Raw genomic sequence first — 26,876 nt, 5'->3', positions numbered from 1 at the left:
GCAATCTCCTGAGTCACTAACACCTGTCCAGGGTCCACTGTGCTACAGAACAGGCCAGACCAAAAGAAGACAGCACCCTCTGAAATTCCCTCTCCATCTCATGGGGAGATCAACTCCAAGTTTATAGTCTCCAACCTCATGCACGGGAAAGTTTTCATATACACACATATGTACACATCGTGCACAGTTAAAGTAGAAGATTCTGAAATGCATGTGTTTGGAAGGTGAAGATGCCAAAGAGAGAACAACACTGGATGAAGGCAGTCCTGGGGAGGCTACCTGGAGGAAGTAGAACTCTGGACTGGACCAAAGGGCCTTCCTCCTGGGCCATATGAATCCCAGAATTCTGGGTATCAGCCTGAAACTGGTCCCACCTTGAGTAGCTTCTCTTGGGCTACAGAGATCCACGTCAAGTCCCTTCCTCGCTTTAAGGACTCAAAGCTGCCCAGGATGCCATTAACAAGAACAACAGCCTTCTTCCTCCACTCCTTCTCCATGGACTCCTTCTGAGTCATATTTGCTTCTAATTCCAGCCTGTATAATTTCCCTGACAAAGAGGTGTCACATGGGAATATGGAGACCCTCTGGAATAAACCAAGAGGGGTGCAGTCAGTGTGTGTACACACCTAAAGGGTATGAGAGATGAGGTCTGTGTGTGCTCATGTGATTTGGGGCCTTTTCTTCCTCCTGTCTCACCTAGAAAGTTGGGGTCCAATAGCAGGCTTGACACCCACCTGGGTACATAACTTCACCTCAATGTCTAGCAACCAAAAGGCTTACAAAGAGCCTTGGTGAGGAGATGACACCTGATGTGGTAGAAAATGTTACTGCAGAGCTACTACACCACACACCTCACAAACATCCCACTTTATGCTCAAAAGTTCAAACACACACACACACACACGGAATACCTGTTGCTACCTTCAGTCACAATGAACACAGAGGTAACAGATTCTATGACTCCTCAGCAAACAATGCCCCCACCACCTCCATCCCACTTCAGTTCCCTGGGGGCCATCTGAAGCCATGTATTCATGAGGGCAGACAAGATGCACAAGTGTCAGCCCAGCAAAGAAACTGATTCTGTCTTCCATAACCGGGACAGGATCAGGAGACAAAGGTAAAATAAGCAGTGGGGACAAAGGAGGAAAGAGGAGGCTGGTGGCATGGGCAGCTCCCAGAGCAGCCCTCTCTCATCCCACCACTGGGCTCCTAGTTGGATCACCAGGGTCCTGCAGGCCAGATAAAGGGGCAGCATAGTATAATAGTTAAGAGCAAGGACCTGAGTTTGAATCCTGGCTCTGTGTGTCCTTCGGTAAATTACTTAACCTTTCTGTACCTTTACTTCCTCAGCTATAAAATAGGAAGAATAATAATGCCTACTTTATGTAGTTGATAAATAAGTTACTATATTTCATTACATAATAAACATGGTATTTGGCTTAATTTTTTTTTTTTCCAAGACACTCTTTTAACTCCTCCCTTCCAGGGCAGTAACACACAGCCCCAGCAATTGGAAGGGCTGTCATGAGCAGTGAGACCTGGCAAAGGCGGGAAGGCCCCAACTGTCCAGGCAGGCCCTTGACTTGCCCACACCCTGCTCCAGAGAGACAGAAGGCAGGGCTCCCAACCCTCTTCTATCCCTGGCAGCCTCAGAGACCTGAAGAATCGCTGACCCAGCTGCCTTGTAGACATTTAAGCCTCCAAAAGGCAAGACCTGGTCCCACAGATTCCAAGCTCTGCCAGCAAAGTAGCCCTTCTCATACTCACATGACTTTTAAGTCCCAGTCTCCACAGGTGACAAAAATTGACTTGACGTTTGGATCTAAGAGGCCTTCCTTCGCCATCCACTCATCGACCCTCTGAAAAGTACACAAGAACAAATGAGATTTTCCTTTTTTTTTCCCTGAGCCTGTGAAGAGCCACAACAGCGAAACACAGATAAGCTGCTTGTAATCAGAGCAGGAGAAAATTGTAATCTTATCCAACTATGGCCCCCGCTGTGGGCTCTCAGGCTTGGCTGAGAACCACGGAGGTATTTGGAAGACAACCCCTTAGGAAGATTCCGCAGCCCGAGTGTGTAGCCGGAGGGAGACCCTACACTCGCCTATTGCCTAGCAGCCTGCTCCAGATCCCAGCAGGTCAGTTCAAATACCTTGCTCTGACTTGGCTGTTCCTCTCATTGGTCCCCTGGCCCAGCATAGACAGGTTGTTGTCCTGGGGCATGAGAACACAGTAGAAGGAGGCCCCAAATAGGGGCTCCAACCCACAGCTTCACTCATTCATTTATCTGTTTTACTCTTCTACCAAATGTTTATCAACCAAACTTACAAATTTGGTTATTCACCAAATGAAGGTGACGAAAATTTTCACCTTAAGGGTCCCCTTTACTGGACTGGAGCCCCATCCTGACACCTGGGATAGTGCTGCCTGCTCCAGCTGCTAAAAGTTCAAAACTGGCCCCCAACTTCGTATTTCTCTTCTTCATGGTTGAGGATTCAAATTCAGCAGAATATTTTGAAGGCTGAGCTCAATTTCTACACAGGGAGAAAAATTGCTCCTAAACACTCTAAATCCTTCTTTCCCTTCAACCCTTTGATCCATTTATTTGTGCTCACACTGGAAATTCAAATACTAAAATCAGTATACAACAAGAGAAATATCATAAACAATTCAAGACTGGGTGTGGTGGCTCAGGCCTGTAATCCCAGCACTTTGGGAGGCTGAGGCAGGCAGATCACTTGAGGCCAGGAATTTGAGATCTGCCTGGCTAACATGGCAAAACCCCATCTGTACTAAAAATAAAAAAAATTAGTTGGGTGTGGTGGTGCACTCCTGTAATCCCAGCTACTTGGGAGGCTGAGGCAGAAGAATTGCTTGAGCCTGGGAGGTGGAGGTTGCAGTGAGCTGAGATCACACCACTGCACTCCAGCCTAGGTGACAGAGCGAGACTCTGTAAAAAATAAATAAATAATAAATAAAAAGAATTCATGAAGCATTGCCTATTTTTCAGAAGACCCCAGGCATGGAGAGGGAGTCACACCACTGCTTCTACCCATGCAAGAGATTATTTTTTAAGGCTATCTCACATAGTCGTTAAAAATGCAGGATTGGAAGTCAGACACATCTGGATTCCAACCCTTGGCTATTCTATATCCTGGCTGTGTCACTGATGGAGAGTCATTTAAAAGTCATGTAACCTCTCTGAACCTCAGTTTCCTTCATCTATGAAACCTTACACAGAGTTGTTCTGAGAATTAAATGTGATAATGTTTTAAGTACCTACCACAAAACAGGCAGTAGGCTGAGAAGGGGAGAAAGGCAGATCATCATAATACAACAGATCCAGCACTGGAGACGTGACCACAGTGCTACAGGACCAAGAAGAGGAAGTGGCTAGCCCTACCTTTCACAGGGAAAGGAGTCAGAAAAGGCTTCTCAAAGAAGATAACTGAAGTAGGAACCTGACATGGTGGAACATAGTAGAGGATACTACAGGTAGAGGCAAAGGTACATATGCAATAATTTTGTATTTGAAGCAATTATCTGTTAAATGTCTGCTTTCCCTGCGAATATAAGCACCACGAAGGCAGGAACTCTGCCTTACTCACTACCTTAATCTCTCACCCAGCACAGGATCTACTCAAGAGATATTTGCTGGCTGACTGAAAACATGAGTAGGTAGAAGTTTAGGGTGACAGTATATAGAAAGAAAGGACAGAGGCTGGAGGACTAAGTTAGGCCAGACTGTAAAGGGCCTCGTGTGCTCAGCAGGAAATTGAGAGTCCATGGATATCTTTAAGCATCTTAAGTAGGATTACTTCTAGCAGGTATAGGCTGGCTCCCTGGATACCTCTGTGATGCCAGAGGCCCAGCCCACACTAAAGTCATCCTTGACTAAGGCCAAGGATCCTACCTAGTTCCGCGGCTATAGCAGCCCTATCAACCAGAATGTCAGAGTTGCTCCCCGGTGCCAGACTATGCAGACCATGTGGTCTCTATAAACACTCTTTACAGTCTGTACACCACAGAATCCTCCTCAGCCAAAGAATCTTCCCAAAAGATAAATTCTGGATCCTCTACTGCTGAATGATCTGTCTCCTCAGTTACTCTGGCCCAACTCCTTGCATGTACAGGCATGTGCGTGTGCACGCACACACACGCACACACACACACGCGTGCACGAACACATGCGCGCACACACACGTGCATGAATCCTTTCCCCAGGGTCACCTAAGAAAAGAGGTAAGGTGAAACTAGGGCTCCCTAAATCAGCATAACCTCCCCCAAGCTCACTGTTTTATATCCCCAAGTTAAGTGCCCCACATATTAGAGGGGCTCCCCGACGCCCCAACTCCTGCACAGTGAAAGAGAGAGCAAGACACAACAGGAGGCCACACTCAGCAAAACTGGGCCCTTATCACAGGAAGCACTCAACACTCACTGGGGTCCCTGGAAGCTTAGGACCCAGGCCATTCGCTTGCACAGCAGCTATTTAGTGAGCACCTTTTACCACGAGTCAGGTAAACATCTAGCTGGCTGCCTGCTAAGGGCCTTGGTTCGGACAAGAAATGAACTCTTTATCTCCATAAACATCTCAGGACTAATGAGATGAAGCGGAGTCCAGTCTGGTCTCCTAGTCCAGCCAGAAACTCTCTTCAAGCTGATACCAGGAATTTTCCCCCCTTACCCACAAAGCATGTAGTAGCAGAAAGTAGCTTCCTGGGTGAGACTCAGAATTCTTTGAGCACCCTGCTCCAGGGCTGGCCTAGAGTTAGCAGGGGTTGCCTCCTCAAGATCACATCTCCTCCTTGACAGGGGCCACTGAAAAAAAAAACCCCATAACCTCAACAGTCCTGGTTTGGTGCTGGCCCAGAGCAAGTATCTTCCTCCAGGATCCCAGCTACAGATGTTCCAGGAAAAAGGTACCTGTCTTCTGGCATCCCTCAGGAGCCAGGCCCTGGCAGGGGATGGTGGCCGGGACAGAGGAAAGAATGAGTTCCCTCTGTCTCCTTGAGTCTGTTTTAATGGGGAGCAGTCCATGCTAAGGAGCTCCCGTGGTCATAGGAATGAATCTCTTCAAAAAAAGATGGTCAATGTGGGAAGCATCTCAGAGCTCATCTTATCTTCTCCCAATCTACTGCAGGTGCCCAAACTCTGACCCCCAACCAGACTGGTCACAGCCTGGGTTCCCACACTTCCAGGGAGAGGAAATACCCTCTGCCGCTGAGGTGAGCCTAAACTTGCCTCTCTGACCCTGGTTCCATCCTTGGGGGGCCCCCACGAAATTCAATCTGCATCTCTCTCCTGCATGGGACAGGATCTCCTGGCTAAAAAAAAGATATCTTGCCCTGCTCCCTGCCACTACGCTACTTCCTCTAGGATGCACAACTCCAGTGTAGATGTGCCGTGCTATTCTTGCAGATATTCTGCTTTCTCCTACGCTTTGATTAAGGTCTGAGCTTTGGCTTTATTGGTCTTAAAAAATAAATAAAGCACCTAATGAGATCCACAGGCTTTTTCTCTTCTCCCCTCACCCCGCCCATAGAGAAAGACATGGAAGGGGGACCTTCTCCCCCTGTGAAAACCTCCAGGCCAGAGGAGGGTGGGAGACAAGCTAAGACCAAGCACTGCCCTTCCTTATTCCCTCGGGCTACAGTGCAAGAAACAGCATCTTAACCTTTTCTAGCTCCCCGAGGAGAACATCCTGGAAGTGTGGTCTCTGCCAAGGGTTTTAAAGTCTTTAATTTGATTTCCCTCACATAGGCAATTGTTGTAATTATTCTGATTAGGAATCATTACCCAGTGCAGCCTCTGCACCCGACAGGCACAAAGCATCCAGCGGCAAGCTGCAGTGGGCCAGGCGGGCCCAGCCACAGCTCCTGGAGGAGCTCTCAGCAAACAAAAGCCATCGATGGGGAGTTCTGGGTGAGTTAATGAAGTGCTCACATGCCACAAGAAGCCAACACTAAAGCTAAACAAAAACACCTCCAGTCCCCGGGGCTAGTCCCACAGTACCAAGCTCAGCTCCCCTACTCCCCAGCACACCCAGCACAGGCTACCCCGGAGCCAGCCAGCACAGGGCCATAGGCCAGGAAGGGGTGGGGGCCCCTCTGCCCAACTCCTGGCAGCACTGGGACATCTTGTCAGAAACCCTGACGGGAACAGCTGGAGATGACAGATCAATGGTTCAATACTCTCAACAGCATGTCACTGATGTGACAGCAAATGTTATTCTAATCAAGCCATAATCATAGTCAAATTACACAGCTACATTCTCAGGAGGGGAGGGAGAGAAAGGCAGCAGGAAGGGGTCAGAGGTCAGGAATTAAAGGTCACTCAACCTACCTCCAGCACTTGCTGCAGGCTTGGCTGACCATCCACCATGGCTTGAATAATCCCAGTGAGCTGAAAGGAAAGAGAAATAACTGATGGGTAGAAAACCAGGGTGAAGGGACTCAAGGCTGAACAGAACCCTTTCCTTTCTGTTTTTCTCCTTCTGCTGTAAAGGGCTCTGATCTGGCACTGCTTTAGGTTCAAAGCCCAACTAGAAGACTTGAGAATAAAGACCTAGGACGCAGGACACAATGTGAGCTTCTCTTATAAAATCCTGCCCTGAAATGGGTGTACACATACACACACTGACCACAAGGCATGTTCTCACACCTGTTTCAGCTTTCAGCTTGCAAACAAATTGATGTTACATGTCTTTTGTATTCAATAGGCTCAATAACTTCCCACAATTACAGTTTCAAGTAAATTCAGCTCCTAGCTTCACAGAAGTTCCTGTAAAACTTGGGGAGTTCTCATACAGGACAGGCACACTTGGCTTCAAGTCCACCCCTTCTCTGAGCCTTGGTATCCAGCACTGCCCCCTGCCACACTCTCCCTAACACCTTCCCTAACATCTATGAAGTCCCACAGGCTCCTATCCTTCACCCTGCATATGTGGGTCATCGATATGAACTAGCCAAGCAAGAGACAGAGTCACCTTTAACTGATGGGGAAACTAAGACAAAAAGGCCTAATGTTCAGACTATGACCTAGAGAATTTCTGACTCAGGCCTATGCTCCACCTAGGTCATGCCTGGGTTCAAACAAGCTTGTCGTTTTCCTTTGTTTTGGTTTGGTTTAAAGTAAAAATATCCCTCAGGCACAGACTGGGGACAGACTACTTAACAAGGATCTGAGGGCATAAGGCCCCCATGTCCTGGACACCAACTGGAAATCACCACCCCCGGCATGTCCCTGGCTACTTTCAGAAAGAGCAGTATCTCAGACTTGCTTGGAAACTTCTTTTTTTTTAAAGTGTGTTGGGGGGGGGAGATTAAACTCCAATTAAACTATAATTATACTTAATGAATACCAAATACCCAATGCACAGAAATCTCTGGCTCTAAGTGGGAAGGTTATTTTCTCATGGTGACTTACATGGAATGGTAATATACACCTTTTAGGGAGAAATTTTCATTTTAAAAACGCTGAGCTCCTCTAGGTGGGTTTCTGTAGTTCATCAAGTCATTATTAGGTGGTATTTTAAGGAAGTGTAAGGACACAGCCACTCTATTTTATATTCCAGAAACTGTTTTTATATTAATCTGTATTTTAATTGGGTAACAGCTGCTGCCTACAGACTTCCCATGGTCTAAAAGGAAAATAAATTAGAAAGATTAACTACACTGTTGCTTCGCAAAGCTTTAACCCACAGCATGCCCACCCGGCTGGCACCTCCACACCCTTTCCTTGCTTGGAAGACCAAAGAACTGCCCAGCAGAGGGAGGGCCTGAGTCAAAGAGAAGAAAAGATGGTCCACTAAGGGCTGGGGGGCTGGGGGTGGGGGAGTGCCCTCGGTCAGCAGCTTCAATAATCTTGGAGTACAAAGGACTCCTCCTTTTATTTAGTCAATAACTATTCATAGAAAGTCTGCTGCGGGCTGGGCCACATTACAGGAACTAGGGATCCGGCAGTGAAGAAAAATGTAAAAACTCTGCCCTCATGGAATACGCATTCTCGGCAGCCCCTCCTACGCCCAGCCCCAACTAGTACCCAGAGCCTGTACACCTTCCAGAGCCACAAACTGAGTAAGCAGATACCCTGTTTTGCCTCAGTCATGAAGGGGCCAAAGAGAGTCAGGAGGAGGCTTATTACCAATCCCAGATTAGTGACAGACACCCACAGGCCCACTGCTGCCCGTTCTGGTCCAGCTTCTCTCCTGTTAAGCCTAGGGCTTAGACACACCTTCAAGCCTGGAGCTGAGGCTCAAGATCAGGACCATCCTGGAAAAGGCAGACCACAGCTACTCTCACTTCTTATTCTTAGGAAGCTCCAGGGTCCAAATGTTAGTCTGTGTCTGGTCTGAGTTTCAGGGGGCAAGGTAAGGTCCACTTCTTCTCTTGGCTCCCACCAACAGTCTCTCAAATGAGCTGAATGCCAAGGGCTTCAAGAAAGTCTCACTCACACAGGAAAGCAATGCACGCTTGCCAAGAGCCCTCCCTCCCTGGAGATAAGGTTTAGGTCAGCACCTGTGTACCCCATAAGCCCCTGCCCTGGGCCCCAGGAAAATCACTGATGTGGGGCAAGAAAATCACTACATCAAAATGGAAAACCAGAGTGCTGCTCCGGGGTTCTGCTGCAGGATGCCTCACTGCAGACTAAGCCCAACTCTCCCACCAGGAGCTGGGGAAATGGAGCTCCAGCATCCTGAGGCTTTCACAAACTCCACTCCAGTGCTCCGTGATCCTAGAATCATCAGCCTGGGAAGAGCCTAGTGAGGTAAGCTCCTTCTCTCACTATGCTTCCCAGACAACAGCCATTTTCATTTGTGGCCCAGTAAAGCACGGCTCACAGCTGAGTTCCTCAAGGATTTGCATTTAGCCCCCAGAGACACAGGGGCTTGAGCAGTTGGCTCAGCTAGACAAAGCCTTCTCAGGGAAGGCCTCAGGCCCCTGTATTAATCCCTCCAAGGATGGACCACCCCATATCAGCTCTGCCAAGGCACTGGACAAAGAAGGGATGAAATTAAAGTTAGTTCTGGGCTGGGCGTGGTGGCTCGGCGGGCAATCCCAGCCCTTTGGGAGGCTAAGGCAGGAGGACTGCTTGAGCCCATGAATTTGAAACCAGCCTAGGCAACATAGAGAGACCCCATCTTTTTTTTTTTTTTAGTAAAAATTAGTTCATCTACCTGATAAGAACACCTGTAAGGCTTATACAGGATGCTATGAGGGAACGAGACAATTCTGTTAAATTAATACTGGGAAGTTCTATCTTAGGCCTAACTTAAATCCTTCATGTCACAGTTTAAGCCCAGTCCTACTTGGGTTAATACATGTTTGTAAAAAGCTTTCACTCCTCACAACGAAAGGTACTAGAGCAAAGCCAAGTATTATTAAGCTGAGAACCAGGATTCACAGGCTAAACAGAGCTCAGAGACCTTAGCCACTTAAAGCAGGAGAGGTGAGAGGAAGAATTAATGTGTGCTCTGTGGCTCCTTTCACTGAGGGATTACAGATTAACTCCCACTTCTCCAGACTCAGAAACCACAAGGCAAGGGGCTTTTGACCCTGACTGATAACATGGCTGGTTACTGAGATCCCCTACCCTCACAAGGGCTTTGTCCAGGAATGAGCTGGCTTCATCATAAACACTAGCAACTACAGGAAGCAGCCCAGGAAACTCAGTGCCAATAGCATGTCAGCAACCAGCACTTTCTCCTTTCACAGTTTATCTCCAACACAATCGTATTCTGACACCAAGACAGTTTGTTGATTACATAAGCACTTGTCTCTGGTGTGCAATCTGATAATCAGACCCACTCTTTCTCCTCAGACAAAGAGACCAATAAATCTCACCCTTTATAAGTACAGGTGCAAGACAAAGCCCTTTACTGCATTTAGCAAAATGAGTATTTCTCTAGTTTTTTTCACGATAACAACAAAAAGAAGACATGGTTAGGGGCTGTGCAGCAGCCCAGCTGCTAGAGACAGAGACTTGATGAGCTGGAGCAGATTCCAGAGGTCACAGGGAAAGGGCTCGGGAAGGAATGAAACACATCCCATCCTATCTCTGTCAGAACCATGTCTCCAGGCCAACTCTCAACTGAAACTAAAAAAGGACCTCAAGAAGGGTACTAACACTTTCCTAATATGAAGCAATAAAAGTAAGAGTCTCTCTGTGTGTGCTAGAAACTTATTCAAAGTGGAATCCTTTTTCCTACTGTCCAGTACTGAGCCTGCTTCTCTCCCCACACAAGCATGTGCCCATGTATGTGCACGTCATATGCATGTGCATGTGCGCGCGCACACACACACACATATATGCTGGGGTTAAGAACTTCTTGTGCACAAGAGAGAAAATCCTGCCAGAGGAACTACTTAAGTATAATCTGGAGGCTTGGGGTTGTTCCTCACACTTACTAATGAGAGATTTCCTCTGGTTGGAATGACCTCCATCCCTACCCGCAAAAGGCACCAACTGCCAGACTGGATGAGGTCTCAGAATGACAGTCCCCATCCTGTGTCTATGTCTCTTGGAGATACAATTCCATCTGGTATGGAGACAGGGCAAAATTTATATGATCTGAGGTTTTCCAAATAAGACTTCACTTACTCAAAATAACAAGTTAGCAGTACAGATGTTTTTGGGAGAGACAGAAAATAACTTCTTGACAATATTCATTCATTTAAGGGACACCTATCAAGTGTCTACTTGGTAGCAGACCCTAATGATGGGATGGAGACGGATCAGGTCTAGTTTCTTCCCTCAAAGAACTTATAGTCTAGAGATAGATAATCTCTCTCTAGAGAGAGATAAATAATTATAGTATAAATTATCTGATCAGTTCTATGTTGGAATAAGCACAACTCAATCTGAGGATCAGGGAAGGTGACCCTAAGCAGAGTCCTGGAGGTCAAGCAGGAGTTGGCAGGGAGAGTGGGAATTCTGTGCAGGCAGAAGGACCATCATGTGAAAAGACAGACTATAAGAGGGCAACCTCTGGGTGAGGGGAGCTAGGTGGGAGATGAAGCAGAGAGAGATGAGGCTGGTCAAAAAGGGATGGACAAGATCATGGCGAGTTTTGAGCTCTGGAAACCTGAGACAAAATGGCAGACCCAGTGCCTACAGAACAACCACATTTTCACTTTTAGAACAGGCTTCATAATAAGGATCCCAACCACCACTCCTACTCCCTCCAAATTATGCACGTGCGTCCTTGGGTGAAGCTTTCTAGAAAGAAGAAACTGTTCATCATAGCCTCACAATCCCTCCTCCCATCCCCACAAAAAGTAGCAGCAGCAGCCTCACTCTAAAAGAAGTCCCTCTTCTTCCTATACTCTCAAGCATCCACTCCTGCCCAGGGTCCAGCTCCAGCAGAATTCTGTTCCATTCCTAAACAGGTAGCAAACTTACCAAAATTTGGGCCTGCTTATCTATGTAAGGACAAGAGGACATTAGCCTTTCAGGCCAGTGGAGGGATAAGGGAACTGGCTGGCTTAAAGAAGTCTTTCCTTCCCTTCCCATAAGCAAGGGGATTTTCATCTTCATTAAAATGGTGATTTTTCAAATGGGGCAGAAAAGTCAGATTAGCGCCCCCTGGTGGTATAGGTAAATCCCAGGGGAAAGGGGAAAACCCAGTAGAGGAAGGAGCGAACCAGAACGCAACATCATTAGTTGGAGTAACAAAAGGCTTAAGAGGCTAGGCACCTTGGCAGATAGATGCCTACAGCAAAAGCCCCACCTGGGTCAGTTGGCAAACACTGGCATCGAATTCAGAGCAATTTCGAGGCCTCATATCTGGACTAAGTCAGCCTCAGGGCCTACCAGGGTCAGACACACTCATTCCCAGCCTTCTCACCAAGGAGATTTTTTGGGATAACTCAAGAACCCCTTTCCACCTATTTCATTCACATGTAGCAGACAGGTGTCTAAATGAAGGCACAAAGTCTCTAATGTACCTCAGCCCCAGACTCTTAAAAGATTCTCATCATCCCTGCTACCACACATTCTTAACCCGATTGCACCACAGCCTGTTGGCCACCACTGAGTGTCACAGGGAAAAGTGTGACATGTCACAGGGAAAAGTAGCCACAGAAGGCTTCACACAGTTCTGGGAGTTAGGACTTGCAGGGGCTCCTCCCCTCTGCCAATGGCTCTTTTGAGCCTCCAGCAAGCATCAAAATCTCAGTTAGGCCCAGTTTCACAACCTGTAAAATGGGATCAATACCTCCCTGCTGACAAGGAGGCCAAGTACAGTACCCGCCTAGGATAAGGAGATTTCAGCCTTGGCCAGTCAGGCCTCATGCTTCACTCAGACCACTCTTCTCTTCCCTCGGTGACAGAATGTACCTCCGACAAACAACCTATGCTTCATGCAGGGCCACTTTACAGGAGGACAGAGTAACAATGCCAGAAAGCTAAGAAGGCCTGAATATAACCCTGCCTTGCAAGTGGCTGAAATCTTTACCTCTTGCCCAGGGGCCCTAAGGGAAATTGAACTGGAAAGAACTTGAACCCCAGAAGTGCCATTCTGCTCCTGGTCTCCAAGTGCCGGTCACCAGGAAGGGATGCTGGGGAAGCAGGGGTAGACTAAGCCACTGCTCTCCCTGGGTCCCCAGTAACAACAGTGACCTGAGTGGAGCGTCAGACTTTATAAAACCTAACTGCTAGGTCCAGTGCGCACTTGCCTCAAGCACTGAGAATCCCTATGCTTTCTCTAAGTGGCCTATATAGAGCACCAAGGATTCCAAAATTCCCCTCCCAGCAGCCCTTGCTGCCCACTTCTAGGGCTCTTACCTCTGTACAGAATGGGGTAAGCTGTGGATGGACTACAGGCTGGACATACATGTGAAAGGTAGACTCAATCTCCATGGTCCGGCCATTTAGCTTCAAGATGGGGAACTCGATGATTTCCTAGAGTGCCAAAGATACAGAAAAGGAAAAATAAGTTATTGTAATCGACCATTTCCAACAGTAGCTCCAAGTCAACAAAAAATGAGTGTTTTGGGTTCATTAGCTCCTGCCAGGCCAAACCCAAGATTGAGTGAAACGGCACCAGCAGTTACAATCCTAACCCTCCCACTGCTAATATCCTCATAGGTTCTAGGGACCGGACACAGCCCTCAACCCCATTGTTTCTGGAAACGGGAAGGAAGACAGTGGTGCCATCTGCCCCAGTTTCTCCAACTGGTTCTCTAGCAGAGGCTTGCTAACTCGAGCCCCTAAGAATACCCCCTTCTTTCTCTTGCCCAGGTCCCTGTCCTGAAATGGGTCTGATCTCCTGCCATATAGAAAATCAGCCATCAGACCATTGCGTAGATTTCCTTGTATGAAGTTTGAACCAAGCTGGTAAGTTTCTTCATTATTTCTTAATTTTTTAAAAAGATAAAAACGCCAAGGGGATCCCAAAGAGGAGGAGAAAAGTGAGTAACAGTAACAGGAGCTAGCACCTCCCACCTTTCTTTCAGGCAGTACACACTCCCCCTACACCGCCAGCCCAATTGCTTAGCCAGCCCTTCCCAGTCCACTGAAACATAATGGAAGAGAAGGAGGAGGAGTGACAATTTGTTTGGAGTCTCTAAGATTAATTTGTCTCCGCTATTTAATAGAGATGCACAGCACCAAGGTCCTGGTGTGCAAACAGGCTTGCAGAACGCTGGCTGTGCAGCACGCCTCATACATCGCTCCTGGGAAGGGAGGAACACACCAGAGGGGGGAGAGGGCAGGAGAGAGCACATGCGTACCAGAGAGAAGAGGGAAAGCAAGGAGAGAGAATAAAAAAAATTATTGCTTTTTAATATTCAAAAACAGTTTGCAAAATTTAATCAAAGCAGAGGAAAAGCTAACATTTTTACCACTTTGACATTTTTATTAGCGCTTTCATAAATTTTTAAAACATGAATGGAATTAGTTTACAACACACACAAAAAAACTGCCCTGAAAACATCTGGAAGAGACAAATAGGAAATAATAAAAAAAATAAATAAAAGCAAAATTCTCTGAGAAAAATTAGCATGTGGAAAGGGCCTCCACTGCAGAGAGAAAGAAAGGGGGCTCTGCCCATTCAGTGGCCCCAATAGCTCCGGCAGCACCCCTTCCCCGGGTCCTTCATTCTGGAGAAGACCTTTCCAGTATCATTAAAATCGAAGTAAACTGGTTCTCTCCAGAGACAGCCTGGAGAAGCAACACGAAACAGATGACACCTGACTGCACTTAGGAAATGAATGGCTGGGAAAACACAAGGAGAAATGGTCAATCTCCTTGATGTCCCAGGAAAGTCAGGCATCCTCCCCGCAAAACATACCCACTAATATTGGGCTTGTTTTTAAAGCATCTATTTCAATCCAACACATAACAGTAGGACCGAAAACCAAATCAAGTCCGTCAGATTTCATGCTAGAGAGATTCAAAGATTCTGGTTGCCTTGTCTCCGTGGGCTGATCTCCAAAGATGAGGAAGCTGACAGGATCTTACTCCCAGAGATAGAAAGGGCAAAATGGCTGCAAGGCTGAGGCAGAGGGGAGAGAAGGGAGGCCCAGGCTGCTGCTTAGACCAGGTGATACCTCTCCTCTCAAGGTGAAGAGAGGGGAACACTCATTTCCCAATTCCCTGGACCTTCTGTTCCCCATGAAGCATTACATACAGAGTAAACGGGGGTTTGGAACTGAATAACAAAATTGAACACACACCAAAAAAACACACATTGGTCCCCCTGCAAAAAATCAGGTATCCAGGATTTCCAAGAGCCAACTCTGAGGTGTGGCCCATGAGTCAGGCTCATCTGACTCCTGATTTTTCTGATGTGTCCTTCCTCTCCCCCTAAGTAGAAGAAACACTTCCTCAACAGAAAGAGCTCTATAGCGTGGTGAGTTTGGCTGCCCTGGTGTCTAAGGAAACAAATACAGCCAGCTCCTCACTAACAATGTTAGCTGGGCCCACAATGAAATTTAACCTGTGACACAACTGTACTTTTCATTTAAACTTTCATTTGGAGAGCAGCAGTGTTTGGAGACCTACAGTTTGTCCTGCTAATAAAGACAAGTGTTGGGACCTTTAAGGATGTCATTCATCTTTGGCTTTTTATTAAATTCAATTTTCTTAAGCCCATGATACATTATGAAATTAGGAGTTGACATTCCTCTGGAAATAAAAATATCTATCAAACATAAATAGAAAAAAACCCTCTATTACCAAGAATTTATGGCTTAAAGTTGATCTCTTTCCACTTTTTTACAAGCACATGGTTTGTTTTAGATATCCGAAATGCTATTATAGATCTAGGATTTCATTAGTATTTATTATAAAATACTATGTGCTTCAGCTTCCACTCTGACCAGCACCAAGTCAGCATCCCCAGCACACTTTCTAGAAATCTGGCCTTTGGGTTTCCCCATTGCAGCAAATAACAGCAAATACTGCAGCTCAATATTCAGACTTTCCTGATGTTCGCTTCCTCACCCAGAGGGAAATGGGGCCAACTAAGTGCTGAGACTCAGAGCCATGCTCCCAGAGAGGAAGAACAAGCCAGACTCGCATCCATGCACAAAAAAAAAAGGAAGGGGGTAGGTCCCTGAAATTCTCAGGGGGCCTAGACCCAAGGCCCAGGACACATCAAATTTGGCCTATTATAAACATATCTCTGATAATGCTAGCTTATCAGCCAAGCCTTCTTCCCAAGACCAAGAAGAGGCAGTTTCAAGGGCCAGTCTCAAAACATGACTTTTCAGGGGCCCTTTCTCCACAACATGAGGAGCTGTTGTAACAATGAGCCTGCACACTGGCATATTCACTTGAGCCACTGAGGATGCAAAAGAGAAGCTTCTGAGAAAAGACCCTCTGAGAAGTTACAGAAGCAAGGACCTCACTGAGGCACTTCTTACCTTCCCATGTTGCCCAGTCAGTACTTCCATACTTCCCAGAACCTTAAAATACTGGCCCAAACAGCCCAGTAGTGGGAGAGGTGCCCCAATCTGCATCAAGTTGGCACAACTCTGCAGCCAGGGCACCTGGAGCATGACAAACATTTTGACGATTTTTAGCTGATAATGATCAGAGATGGAACCCCATCGCTACAGGTTAGTGGCATTAATCCCAACACAAATATTTGTGACAATGTGCCCAAGTGCCAGCCACTATGTCCAGTTGCTCAGATAATGAAACTGTTATTCCTGACCCTCACCTTTTCTCTCAGCCAATTTCATCACTCCCCTAGGAAGGTTTATTTCAGAAACAGTTTTGTGTAAAAGTAGCACCAGGAAGGAAGGAAGGACCAGTCATATTTACCAGCCCTCTTTCCCTATCCTAATAAGAGCTTCACAGTTCTTTGCCTTTGTATGCCATTTGCATTTAATTAAACTACCTGAGTGTCTACTTTGTGTAGGCTATCAGACAGGGGCTGGAGCAGGACTAGAGATAAGATGTAGTCTCCACTTTGGAGAAGTGCATGGACTATGAGTAGAAAAGACAGGCAAACAAATAAAGAACAGTACACCGTGATAAATACCTTAGTGGAGGGACGTACACTGTGTTATGTTTTTCCATTTACAAAAGCATAGTTTCACATACATTTTCTTATTTTACCTTCCTTAATACTAGGAGATAGGTTACATCATCATCACCATCACCATCTTCAGGTCATAAATCAATACTATTAAGCATCCACTATTCACCAGGCAGGGGCTGGCTGTAGACACAGAGATGAATACAATGAAAGGTGGCTTCTTTCTCTGAGATGCTCAAGTCTGGGCAATGGGTGGAGAGGAGCTGGCCTCCAGTGCTCTCCAAGACACGTGGAAAATGCAATCATTTTATTCCATTTATTGTATACTACATGGCAGATACTGTGCTAAGAGGAATGATCTCATTTAATCCTCCTAACTCATGAGGTGGGAATCATAGTCATCCCTATTTCACAAATAAACTAAGGCCCAAAGATGTTAATTCACTTGCTCACACTTACGCTGCTTGTGAGGGACAGAGCTGGAACTCCTAAAGGGGAAAATGAGAATGAGACTTAAAAACTGAGTAGGATTAGCAGCTTTCAAAATCTGAAGGGTCAAGAAAGATCTGGTTCTCTTAGTCTAAAAGGTTATCCTGTAGAGAACTCAAGTCTACTATCTCCTAGAAACAGAGTCTGCTCTCAAATTTTAAGAGCAATGAATGTGGACTATCCAGGCAGAAAAGTTCTAGAGGTTTGCTACTGAAAAGATTCCACCATGGCTGCAGTAACACAGATGGCAAGGCAGGAACCATGTGCCTTCAGTGTGATCTCTAGCACCTAATTCCTATGCTGGCACACCAGCTTCACTCTCTCAACTTTTGTTGGGTAAACATATGAAAGAGCTGCTAAGTGGAGGATACAAGCCAAGGGCCTGGCTGTACCAGAAGACACAAAACTCTCCGCAGAATCAGAGAGGGGAAATGATCTGCCTAAGATGTTAAAGATGGTCACTGATACAGCCAGGATTCAAACCCAGACATTTAACAGTTCAAAGCACTTTCTATCAGATCTACTCTCATCTCTAAGTGGTTTCCTCCCTCAACTACTACAAACCACCAAATCCCAGTCTTACCTAGGGTAATCAACCATCTTGTTGATCAGGATCAAGGGTTTCCTGCAACATGGACTCTTCTTTTTTTTGAGATGGAGTCTCGCTCTGTCGCCCAGGCTGGAGTGCAGTGGCGCGACCTCAGCTCACTGCAAGCTCCGCCTCCTGGGTTCACGCCATTCTCCTGCCTCATCCTCCCGAGCAGCAGCTGGGACTACAGGCGCTTGCCACCACACCCGGCTAATTTTTTGTATATTTAGTAGAGACGGGGTTTCACCATGTTAGCCAGGATAGTCTCAATTTCCTGACCTCGTGATCCACCCGCCTCGGCCTCCCAAAGTGCTGGGATTACAAGCGTGAGCCACCGCACCTGGCCAACATGGACTTTCAATGCTAACACTGAAACACCATTCACAAACTACCTATAGCACTGGGCTGTCTGCCAATGGTGCATGAAAACTGGCCATAACTTAACAGCTAAGAACAAAAGCCTCAGAATTGGGATTTTTCAAATATCCAAGGTTCCAAACCTATTGTACCTACTGTCTCCCTCAATATTGTTGAGGGGAGAGAAGACAGAAATTTTAAAAAAGCACCAAACAAGCATTCATCTACCTTGTAAAATGGGTTGGAGCAGGTATTTCAAACCTAGCTTTTTTTTTTTGAGTCGGAGTCTCACTCTGTCACTCAGGCTGGAGTGCAATGGCACAATCTCCGGCTCAATGCAACCTACACTTCCCAGGTTCAAGCAATTCTCCTGCCTCAGCCTCCTGAGTAGCTGGGATTACAGGCACCCGCCACCACGCCCGGCTATTTTTGTATTTTTAGTAGAGACAGAGTTTCACCATATTGGCCAGGCTGGTCTCAAACTCCTGACCTCATGATCCGCCTGCCTTGGCCTCCCAAAGTCCTGGGGTTACAGGCTTGGGCCACCACGCCCGGCCCCTAACTGCTCTCTAATTGCTCAGCTAGGAACCCCCAGTGATTTCCTTCATAAACGGAGGACACAATGGCAACAGCATTTCAAATGAAATTTCACACCCACAATCAGTAGATTACAAGAAATAAATGTGTAAGTTGCTTTTGGGGTATTCAAACTCCCTTCAACTACAGTGTCTGCAGCAATACAAATACATTTGAAGACAGAACAACAAGAAGAGGATTTAAGTAGAAGGGACTTAGGTTAGACTGTTGGAATTCATAAAAATGGGACAGAGGGTTTATAAATTCTGGTTTTTGTTTGTTTGTTTTTGAGACAGGGTTTCGCTCTGTTACTCAGGCTAGACTACAGTGGCACGATCTCAGCTCACTGCAACCTCCGCCTCCCAGGTTCAAGTGATTCTCATGCCTCAGCCTCCCAAGTAGCTGGGATTACCACACCCAGATAATTTTTATGTTTTTACTAAAGACAGGGTTTCGCCATGTTGGCCAGGCAGGTCTCGAACTCCTGGCCTCAAGAGATCTGTCCACCTTGGCCTCCCAAAGTGCTGGGATTACAGGCCAGAGCCACTGCGCCCAGCCCAGAGGGTTTAATAGAGTAGCATTCTAGCCCTTTTTCCCTAGGCGTAGATTCTCCTCTGCCTGAGCTGATGTTTCTATGTCCTATCTGAAATAAGAGAATGATCAGATCATTTTTCATGGCTTCCCCCTCTTAACCTAGGAAGAAGGAACTGGTTTTCCTTCATAACAACTAATCTATTCCTTCAACCCTCGGAAGAAAATTCCAAAAAGTGTGTGTCCCTGCACTGAAAGGTTTGATAAAATCTAAAAGCAACACATAACACAAGGTAGAAAATGCAGTCCCTGACAAATATGTCGGTTCTACCCAAATATTTAGTTTTGGATAAAAGTCTCATGCAAAGATGGTCCCTTTCTCCAAGGATCAAGGAGCCTCCCGGCCACAGGGAAGAGGGGAAGTTGGATGGGAAAAGTGAGGGCTACACTGGGCAATGGGGTACGGTTTGCAATAACAGTTTCTCCCTTGGAAAAAAAAAAAAAAAGACATTTTATGCACAAGGAGCTTATTTCTTAAACAAACACTCATGGTTTTGATTTACACCACAGTCTGCTCCTAAATAATTTATGGCGGGTTAAATTTATTGCCAAGCCCTGGATGGCTGCAAATTCGAATTGCCAAATAATTAGATTTTAGGGCAAAGCTTATAAATTACCCGTCGATTTGTCCGGACTTGTTTGTCAGTTGCTTTGTGCTTCGGGTCATCTTTGGCATTTGGCTGTTTGGGTTTTAATTGCTGATTTACACTTTGACAGATGAGAGCTGATGCTCGAAGTTTCAGGACAAGGAAGGGTAAAAAATCGGAGCTTTAAAAGCCTGATTTTTCACCTACATGTCCCCCCTCCCCATCTCCATAGACCCCAAAGCAATTAAAATATAGAAAAGAGGCTGAAAATAAACACTGCTTTTCTTTATTCGAGGAAGGTATGGGCGCAGAGTGAATTATAATTTACCTTTATGGAAATCTGAATTTTTCAAACAACACAATACCAATAAATGAAGCAGACAAAGTCTTAGAAACCACATCCTCACCCGAGGTGTGCACACCTGCGTCTACCTCTGTATGCACATGACTCAGAAACAGCCACAGTTCAAACATTTTTACATACTCAATTGTAAATAACTTCAGATATTAGTGGCCTCTGGGAAGCCGACCCTTCAGGGCACCAACAACCAAATGATTTCTTTGTAGCTACCTGTATACACACATTTGTCATGAAATTAATTTAAACAAATCTCAGGTTATGTGCTAGAGAGGTCCCCTGGAGGCATCACTAAGGAAGGGCCTAGAAGTGCAAGGGTGCCAAGCCCAAAAAATCTCTCTGGATAGTACCCTGGCTCTATCACTATGTTGATAAGAGGGCCTGATCTCTCTGTGTTTCCCAGAGAAGCAGGGCCTGCCTCCCAGTCACCTGCTGTATCCCAACAGCTTACAATGAGGTTGTGGATCAGAATAATACTAGTACTAATTCTATGAATAAGAGCTAATAGCTATAAGCCATTACATATCGAACACTGTTTTGAGCATTTAATATGTTTAACTCAGTTTATCCTCCCATCAGTCCTGTAAGAATGGTGCTATTATTAACCCCACTTTGCCAATAAGGCAACTGAGGCATAAAAGAGTACAAGTAACTTGCCCAAGGTCATACTACCAGTAGGTAGTCACGACTCAAATCCAGACAGTCCAGTTTTGGAGTCCATGCTTTTAAACACTATGCTCTACTGATTCTCATCAGAACAGCGTCTACCTCAGCTCCCCTCACTTTGAAGGTCCCAAGTCCACATTCTGGGACTTGGGCACATGCAGCCAAAGCCTGTTCCATCAGTCACCCAACGAAATGAAGGAAAGGCATGAGTCTTGCTCAAGATCACAAGACGAATTAGAGACTTAGACAAAGACCATTTTTCAAACCAATCCAAATATTGCCTTAAGATACACTAGCTGGGGGTGAAGAAATGGTGGTGAGTAACAAGTGATCAAGACAGGACCAGGCCCACTCAGGCAGACTGAGAGTTCTGGTCAGACCACTTGACCAGGAGCCCAGGGAAGCTGGCTGGGCTACAGGAGGCCTTACTCAGTAATCCCCATCCATAGCCCCAGGGACTGCTGATCTCTTCACAGAATACTGCATGCCCGTGGGGTGGTTCATAGATTCCCTGTTCTCTGCCCACAAGTGACAGCCAGCAGCCAGGAAGGTAAACAGTTGTGCTGGCATGACAATAGATTTTTTAAAATTCACTGACTAGTAAGCAAGCAATACACAGACTGATACCCCCCCACAATGCACTGAACACATTTCTCATACATTGTCCCATATGATCCCACATCTCTGTGAGCAGTTTTACAGATGAGAAAGCTAAGAGGGTCAACTGTTGTCAAACCACAGTCCCATCACTTGAGAACTTGTTAGAAATGCAAATTTCTGGCCTCCACCCTAGCCTTTCAGAATCAGAAGCCCTGGGGATGGGGCCAGCAGCCTTGGTTTTAACTGCCCTCCAGGTGACTCTGATGCTTGCTGAAGTTTGAAGTTTGAGAACCGCGGGTCCAGACTACAGCAGTGTTTCTCAGACTTCAAATGACCTGAGGAATGTGTCAGATTGCAGATCCTATCTCAGCTCTGGAGTAGGGCCTGCCTGACATTCTGCATTTCTAACAAGCTCCCAGGTGATAAGGATGCTGCTGGTTCTCAGACCACAATTTAAACAGCAAAGGTGTAGTCTAGAACATCTATGTGACTAACTCCTTATCACTGAGGTACTGACCAAGTGAGAATCAGAGCCCAAGGCTCTCAGCTCCCCTCGCAGAGCGAACCCTTACTTGGCCCACTTTAAGCACCCGAGTCAAGCCCTCTAAGTCTGCTAACCATCCCTAGCTCTTACTGCCGACATTTCATCCACCTTGCTGCCAAGAGCTAGGGCAGAAAAACAGGCCTGTCACATCCAAGAACTTCATAGAGTAGACTGGCACATCTCTGTCAGGAAGCGAGCAAAAAGTCTTCTTGTCATGGCAGTGCCTGCCTCCTTTCGGAATACTGTCAAGACCAGGGCATCAGCTACCCTCAGAGTGCTCAGCACACTACTGTCTCAGCCCTGCAGAAAAAAAACCTTCCTCTGTCCAGATGGAAGCAGGACTGGATACCTCTCCTATGAGAAGACCACTCATTACATACACAAGCCAGGAGCTTATCTGGTCTATCTAACTGCCTCTGGTCCTGAGAAAGGCCTCTCCAACCCTGGCCACAAATTTGGAGCTGCATTACAGAATTCCTGTATATCCTAAGGCACCTGCTTGGGGACTCCTTGCTATCCTCACCAGCCACCACATTCAACACCATACACCATGAATTTCCTTTCAGGTCTGCCCCCGACATTGTTTCTCCAGTCACATTACCTTTCCAGTGAAAGTAGACCTGATCAAAATGCCATGTTTCATCTCATTCATCAGCCCTACCCACCATCTGCAACTACCAATCCCGTTCAGTTGATCAGTTGGCCTTTAAAATGCTGCTAGTGCTGTGAACAATGCAGACATGGTTCCTGCATTTCCAGACAATGCAATCTCAAATCTTGGCTCTGTTTTGTCACACTTTTAGAGAGCAAGATTCCAAGCTTTCTAGCCAGTTATTATCCTATCTACCTAACCATCACTACCTACCTCCTGTAGGCCAATGGCCAAACAATGCATCAAATAGGTCCTAGAGGAATAACTACCCACATTACCGCCAAGGAACTCAACTACAACAGCGCTGCCTGTTATGTTCTCCCTGATACGGATCTTCTACTCAGAGTACCCCATTTACAACAACTATAGATTCCATGCGCCACTCCTTAAGAAACGTCAGTACCACTGACTCCTCAGTAGCCCACTAGTATCCAAAAGAGTTATGAGCTACATAACAACATGGTTCTCAAGCTTGTTTCCTTCCCAGCACACCTAAAGGTTACAACATGTAACTTCTCCCCATTTTCACCATCGCCAACCAACTAACAACCTAGTCCAACCCACTAGCATCTTTCTCAAGTACTGCATCTGTACCAGTCTCCCAACATACATTTTTAACCTCTTGGAACAACTTCCTTTCAATTCCCATAAACTTTGGTTTACAACATCTATTTCTGTTTCTTCTTTTCCACTCAGTAACACATTCAAATTTCCTTTTCAGGCTCCCCAATGAACACTCCTTTACTTTCAGCAACATCGGCATCTCCAAATAAGTGCCTCTGCCAGCACCGAACCCTCAGATTAGCCCTTGGCTGGAATGGCCTTCCAGGACTAGATACTGACCACAGCACAACAACAGAAGTAGAGCCACTTGTGTATCAGATCTGTTTTGCCGCCCACTGACCTTCCAGATCTCCTTACTGGCCAACTACATGCAGGGACAGGACTAAAACAGCAGCCTATCCCAAGGCACCTCTACATCCAAATAAAAGCTGCCCTGGGCCGGGCGCGGTGGCTCAAGCCTGTAATCCCAGCACTTTGGGAGGCCGAGACGGGCGGATCACGAGGTCAGGAGATCGAGACCATCCTGGCTAACACGGTGAAACCCCGTCTCTACTAAAAAATACAAAAAACTAGCCGGGCGAGGTGGTGGGCGCCTGTAGTCCCAGCTACTCGGGAGGCTGAGGCAGGAGAATGGCGTAAACCCGGGAGGTGGGGCTTGCGGTGAGCTGAGATCCGGCCACTGTACTCCAGCCTGGGCGACACAGCGAGACTCCGTCTCAAAAAAAAAAAAAAAGCAAAAGCTGCCCTGATGTTTGTCTCTCCCTCCAGATTTCTCCTTTCTGATTTACCTCCTTTCTGACTCTCCCAACACCTGACAGGGTTTTGTCCATGGCAGCAGCATCAATACATATAAACGCCTTTCTGCCTGTGCCAGCCTGTTCACCCTTCTGCTGCAGACCTGCCAGCCTTTGATGGGGGGGGAGCTGGTGTCAACGTGGGTACACTCTTGTTTCAGGCTTTCAGGTTATGGCCCGATTTTCACAGCTAGAGCTCAAAACTCATCACATAAATGTAAGGCTGTGGGGGTTTTTTAAGTATTGTGAATACCCAGGATAAGAGGATAAAAAATAATCATCCCAATGGCATCTTAATCAAAATGATGCAAGATCCTTTTTCCCAATGAGACACAGAGATGGAGAAAGGGTCTCCTGATATCAGTTTCCTCATGTCAAACAATGGAGATCAGTCTACAAAAGAAACGTAATCAAGAGGGGAGAGGAAAAGCAGGGCAGGAAGGAGGTAGGGAGAAGTGAAGCCTATGGACTTAACCTAAACACTCTTAGATTTCACTTCCCCCACTGCCCCCACTTTCCGACCTGCTGGCTTGCTTTTTATGGCTATACCTGTTGCCAATGCTCAGAGGAAGCTCAGCCTCCACCCCCATGCCCTCCAGTCCCTTCTGCTCCCACTAATCTCCACATTACCCAGACCTTCCTGCCTCTTCATCAGTCACTCCTTCCACACTAATCTCAATGTTAGTCAGTCAGATGTTTATCTTTTTGAAGGGTCTAAACCTCCCTGGTCTATTGAAGGTGGGTCCTAGCAGATCCAGATCCAAATTCCCAGTATTTTTTTTTTTTTAAGCAGGGGGAAGGTGAAGGGGAGGCGTCATGTCATGTCATTCCCCAGCCTCTGACTCTTCCTGGAGACCTAGCAGCCCACCCAAATGCTATGCTGAGGTATCAGCCCCCTGAAAATGCCTCAGAGCCTTAGTCTCCCTGAAAATACCTCAGAGCCTTAGCTCACACCATATCCACTTTCACCCACACCCTTTTACCCACATTTTATTGGGTAAGATGCTCTTAAGCCTCTTCTAGCTTTTGTACTTTCACTTATAGCATCCCAATAAGACCTTCTAGCTCAAATGTGAGAAAGAGCATAAAACTGACATATATAATCCAACTAACTGAACAGTGAAATACTTGCCAGGTTCCAAGTCTTTATTCTCCTTCTACCTCATTTGCAACGTTTCCACAAACAAGCCTGCAATCAAGGTCAGTTTTTCCAGACTTAGGCCATTGCATTCTGGCTTACTATGTGAACCCCTTCTTCTTTTCCTGCTATAATAGTTCTGAACGGCCTCAGGCCCACTTGGCCCTCTCTGGTCTCCTGAATTTCTTACAACATGAAAACTCTGCAGCCCTCCCGCACACTGTGAGCAGGGCTGATCATTCCCATCCTTTGTGCCCCACTGTACCCAGCACTTACCCATGTCATGGTAGTTCTCATACGGCCTAATGGTTGTCACACAAATGTCTGCCCTCCTTGACTATGAGCTCCTTGAGGGGAGGGACCATTTCCTGTCTTTATACCCCCAGCATCTAACACAGAGCTTGAAGTTACTATCCAAAGAGTAAAAAGAAGCCTTTTCATTGCCTCTAAGGTGGTTACAATGAGGTCTTCCCCATTCCTTTGCTGACTTAGCTGGTTTTGTCATGTCCAACAAAAACTTTAAAAGGCAGCTCAGTGTCACTGTTACTTTACAGTCCCTGATTTCATTCACCATTTATCAATGGCCCTATTCTTTAGAGCTCTTCCCCACCACCAACCTTAGCCCAGTGTCTAAAAAATCTGCATTCCAACAGCTGTCTCAGCCCTGGGGAGGCCACCAGGATAATAAGAGGCTGGGGGGATGTTTCCTGATTTGCACTAAATTATGTGGTGATTTTGTTACCAGTGACTCAGTGTTCCCCAAGGAAAGTTCCTGGCCCCACCCCCAGGCAACTCCACAGCCTACTACACACCATGGCAGCTTAAAGGTATAAGCCCTGGGGAAGGTGGAGAAGCAGTCTGAATAGAGCAAATAAACCGCTTCGATCCTGCCTCTGCTATGCCAAACAACACAAGGCAGCGCCACCATGCATCAGTGCTCCATTCCCTGAGATGTATATTTTACTTCTACGTTGCTATGTCTGCTCCAAATACAGACAGGCCCTTCGTGAAGTCGCAATACGGCCAAGACTCGGACACAGCAAACGCTTGTTCCCATTCCGGGAGTACTAGTGAGGAGCCACAGTGGGAGCCAGGGGGAGGCCCAACCTTATGAGGGACCACCAGGAAACAGCAGCCTGTGGAGGAAGATGGCTTTGGAAGGAGGAGGGGCAAGTACCACATTTATGGAGGCAGTGACAAAAAAGACAAAGGAGCCTAGTGGGCTGTCCCATTCCCATCATCACTGGCCATCAATAGAGGAATTCATTTATAGTGACCCTGAAAGAAGAGATGTGTTAAAGTAGAGATATAACTAAAAAGAAAGGCAATAATTGCACTGATGGGCAGGGGAAAAATTATTCCAGGAGTCAGGAGCCTGTGCAAGAACACTTAAGGCTCACACAGTCGTCATAACTCAGCCCCCTCAAGCATTTTGTGCTCTGCTTATGGTGTTAACTTTAATGTCTTAACATATAACACCATCCACACTAACACAAAATACTACACACGCCAGATGAGGCTGAGTTATAGTTGCTGTGGGAAGCATAACTTTGAATTTCCTGATTTTGGTGCATTTAATCTCAACCATAATGTTACATTAATGTCGGTATTGCATTTCATTTCCCAGTTTAGAAGAATAGCGTCAGTGCCTTCGCCTGTCTGTACAGAAAAAAGTGCATGCTGACTGGGGCCACAGACAGAGGGACCGCAATCCAAGGATTAGGATCTCCAGGAAAAAGACCTGGGCCCCATCCCTCCCGACTAGAGGAGTTACAACAAGGACAAGCAAATGGGAAGGGAAGGGTGGGTTCTTTCTCCAGGGAATTGCTTTTCTGTTCACTTAGTCACGGCGGGAACCAAGAACAGAGAGAAGGAAAGA

The 26,876-nt window shown here is 46.4% G+C and overlaps 1 protein-coding gene across 15 annotated transcripts in view; it reads right to left on the bottom strand.

Annotated features, from left to right (window-relative positions):
* Positions 1 to 26,876, bottom strand: part of LOC105494913 (ERI1 exoribonuclease family member 3) — a 134,472-nt gene that overhangs the window by 85,591 nt on the left and 22,005 nt on the right. For all 15 annotated transcript variants that reach the window (XR_011621786.1, XM_011763928.3, XM_011763925.3 and 12 more), the window contains 3 exons: positions 12,790 to 12,906; positions 6,349 to 6,408; positions 1,771 to 1,862 (listed from right to left, as the gene is read on the bottom strand). Coding sequence is in view for 14 of the 15 variants with exons in the window: in XM_011763928.3 (XP_011762230.1) it covers positions 1,771 to 1,862; positions 6,349 to 6,408; positions 12,790 to 12,906 (269 nt within the window). In the remaining variant the exon portion in view is untranslated. The remainder of the gene's footprint in view (positions 1 to 1,770; positions 1,863 to 6,348; positions 6,409 to 12,789; positions 12,907 to 26,876) is intronic.

This window comes from Macaca nemestrina, chromosome 1 (genome assembly GCF_043159975.1).
Source record: "Macaca nemestrina isolate mMacNem1 chromosome 1, mMacNem.hap1, whole genome shotgun sequence".
NCBI classification, from domain to species: domain Eukaryota; kingdom Metazoa; phylum Chordata; class Mammalia; order Primates; family Cercopithecidae; genus Macaca; species Macaca nemestrina.
The sequence above is the reverse complement of the archived record's forward strand: the minus strand, read 5'-3'. Positions and strand labels throughout refer to the sequence as shown.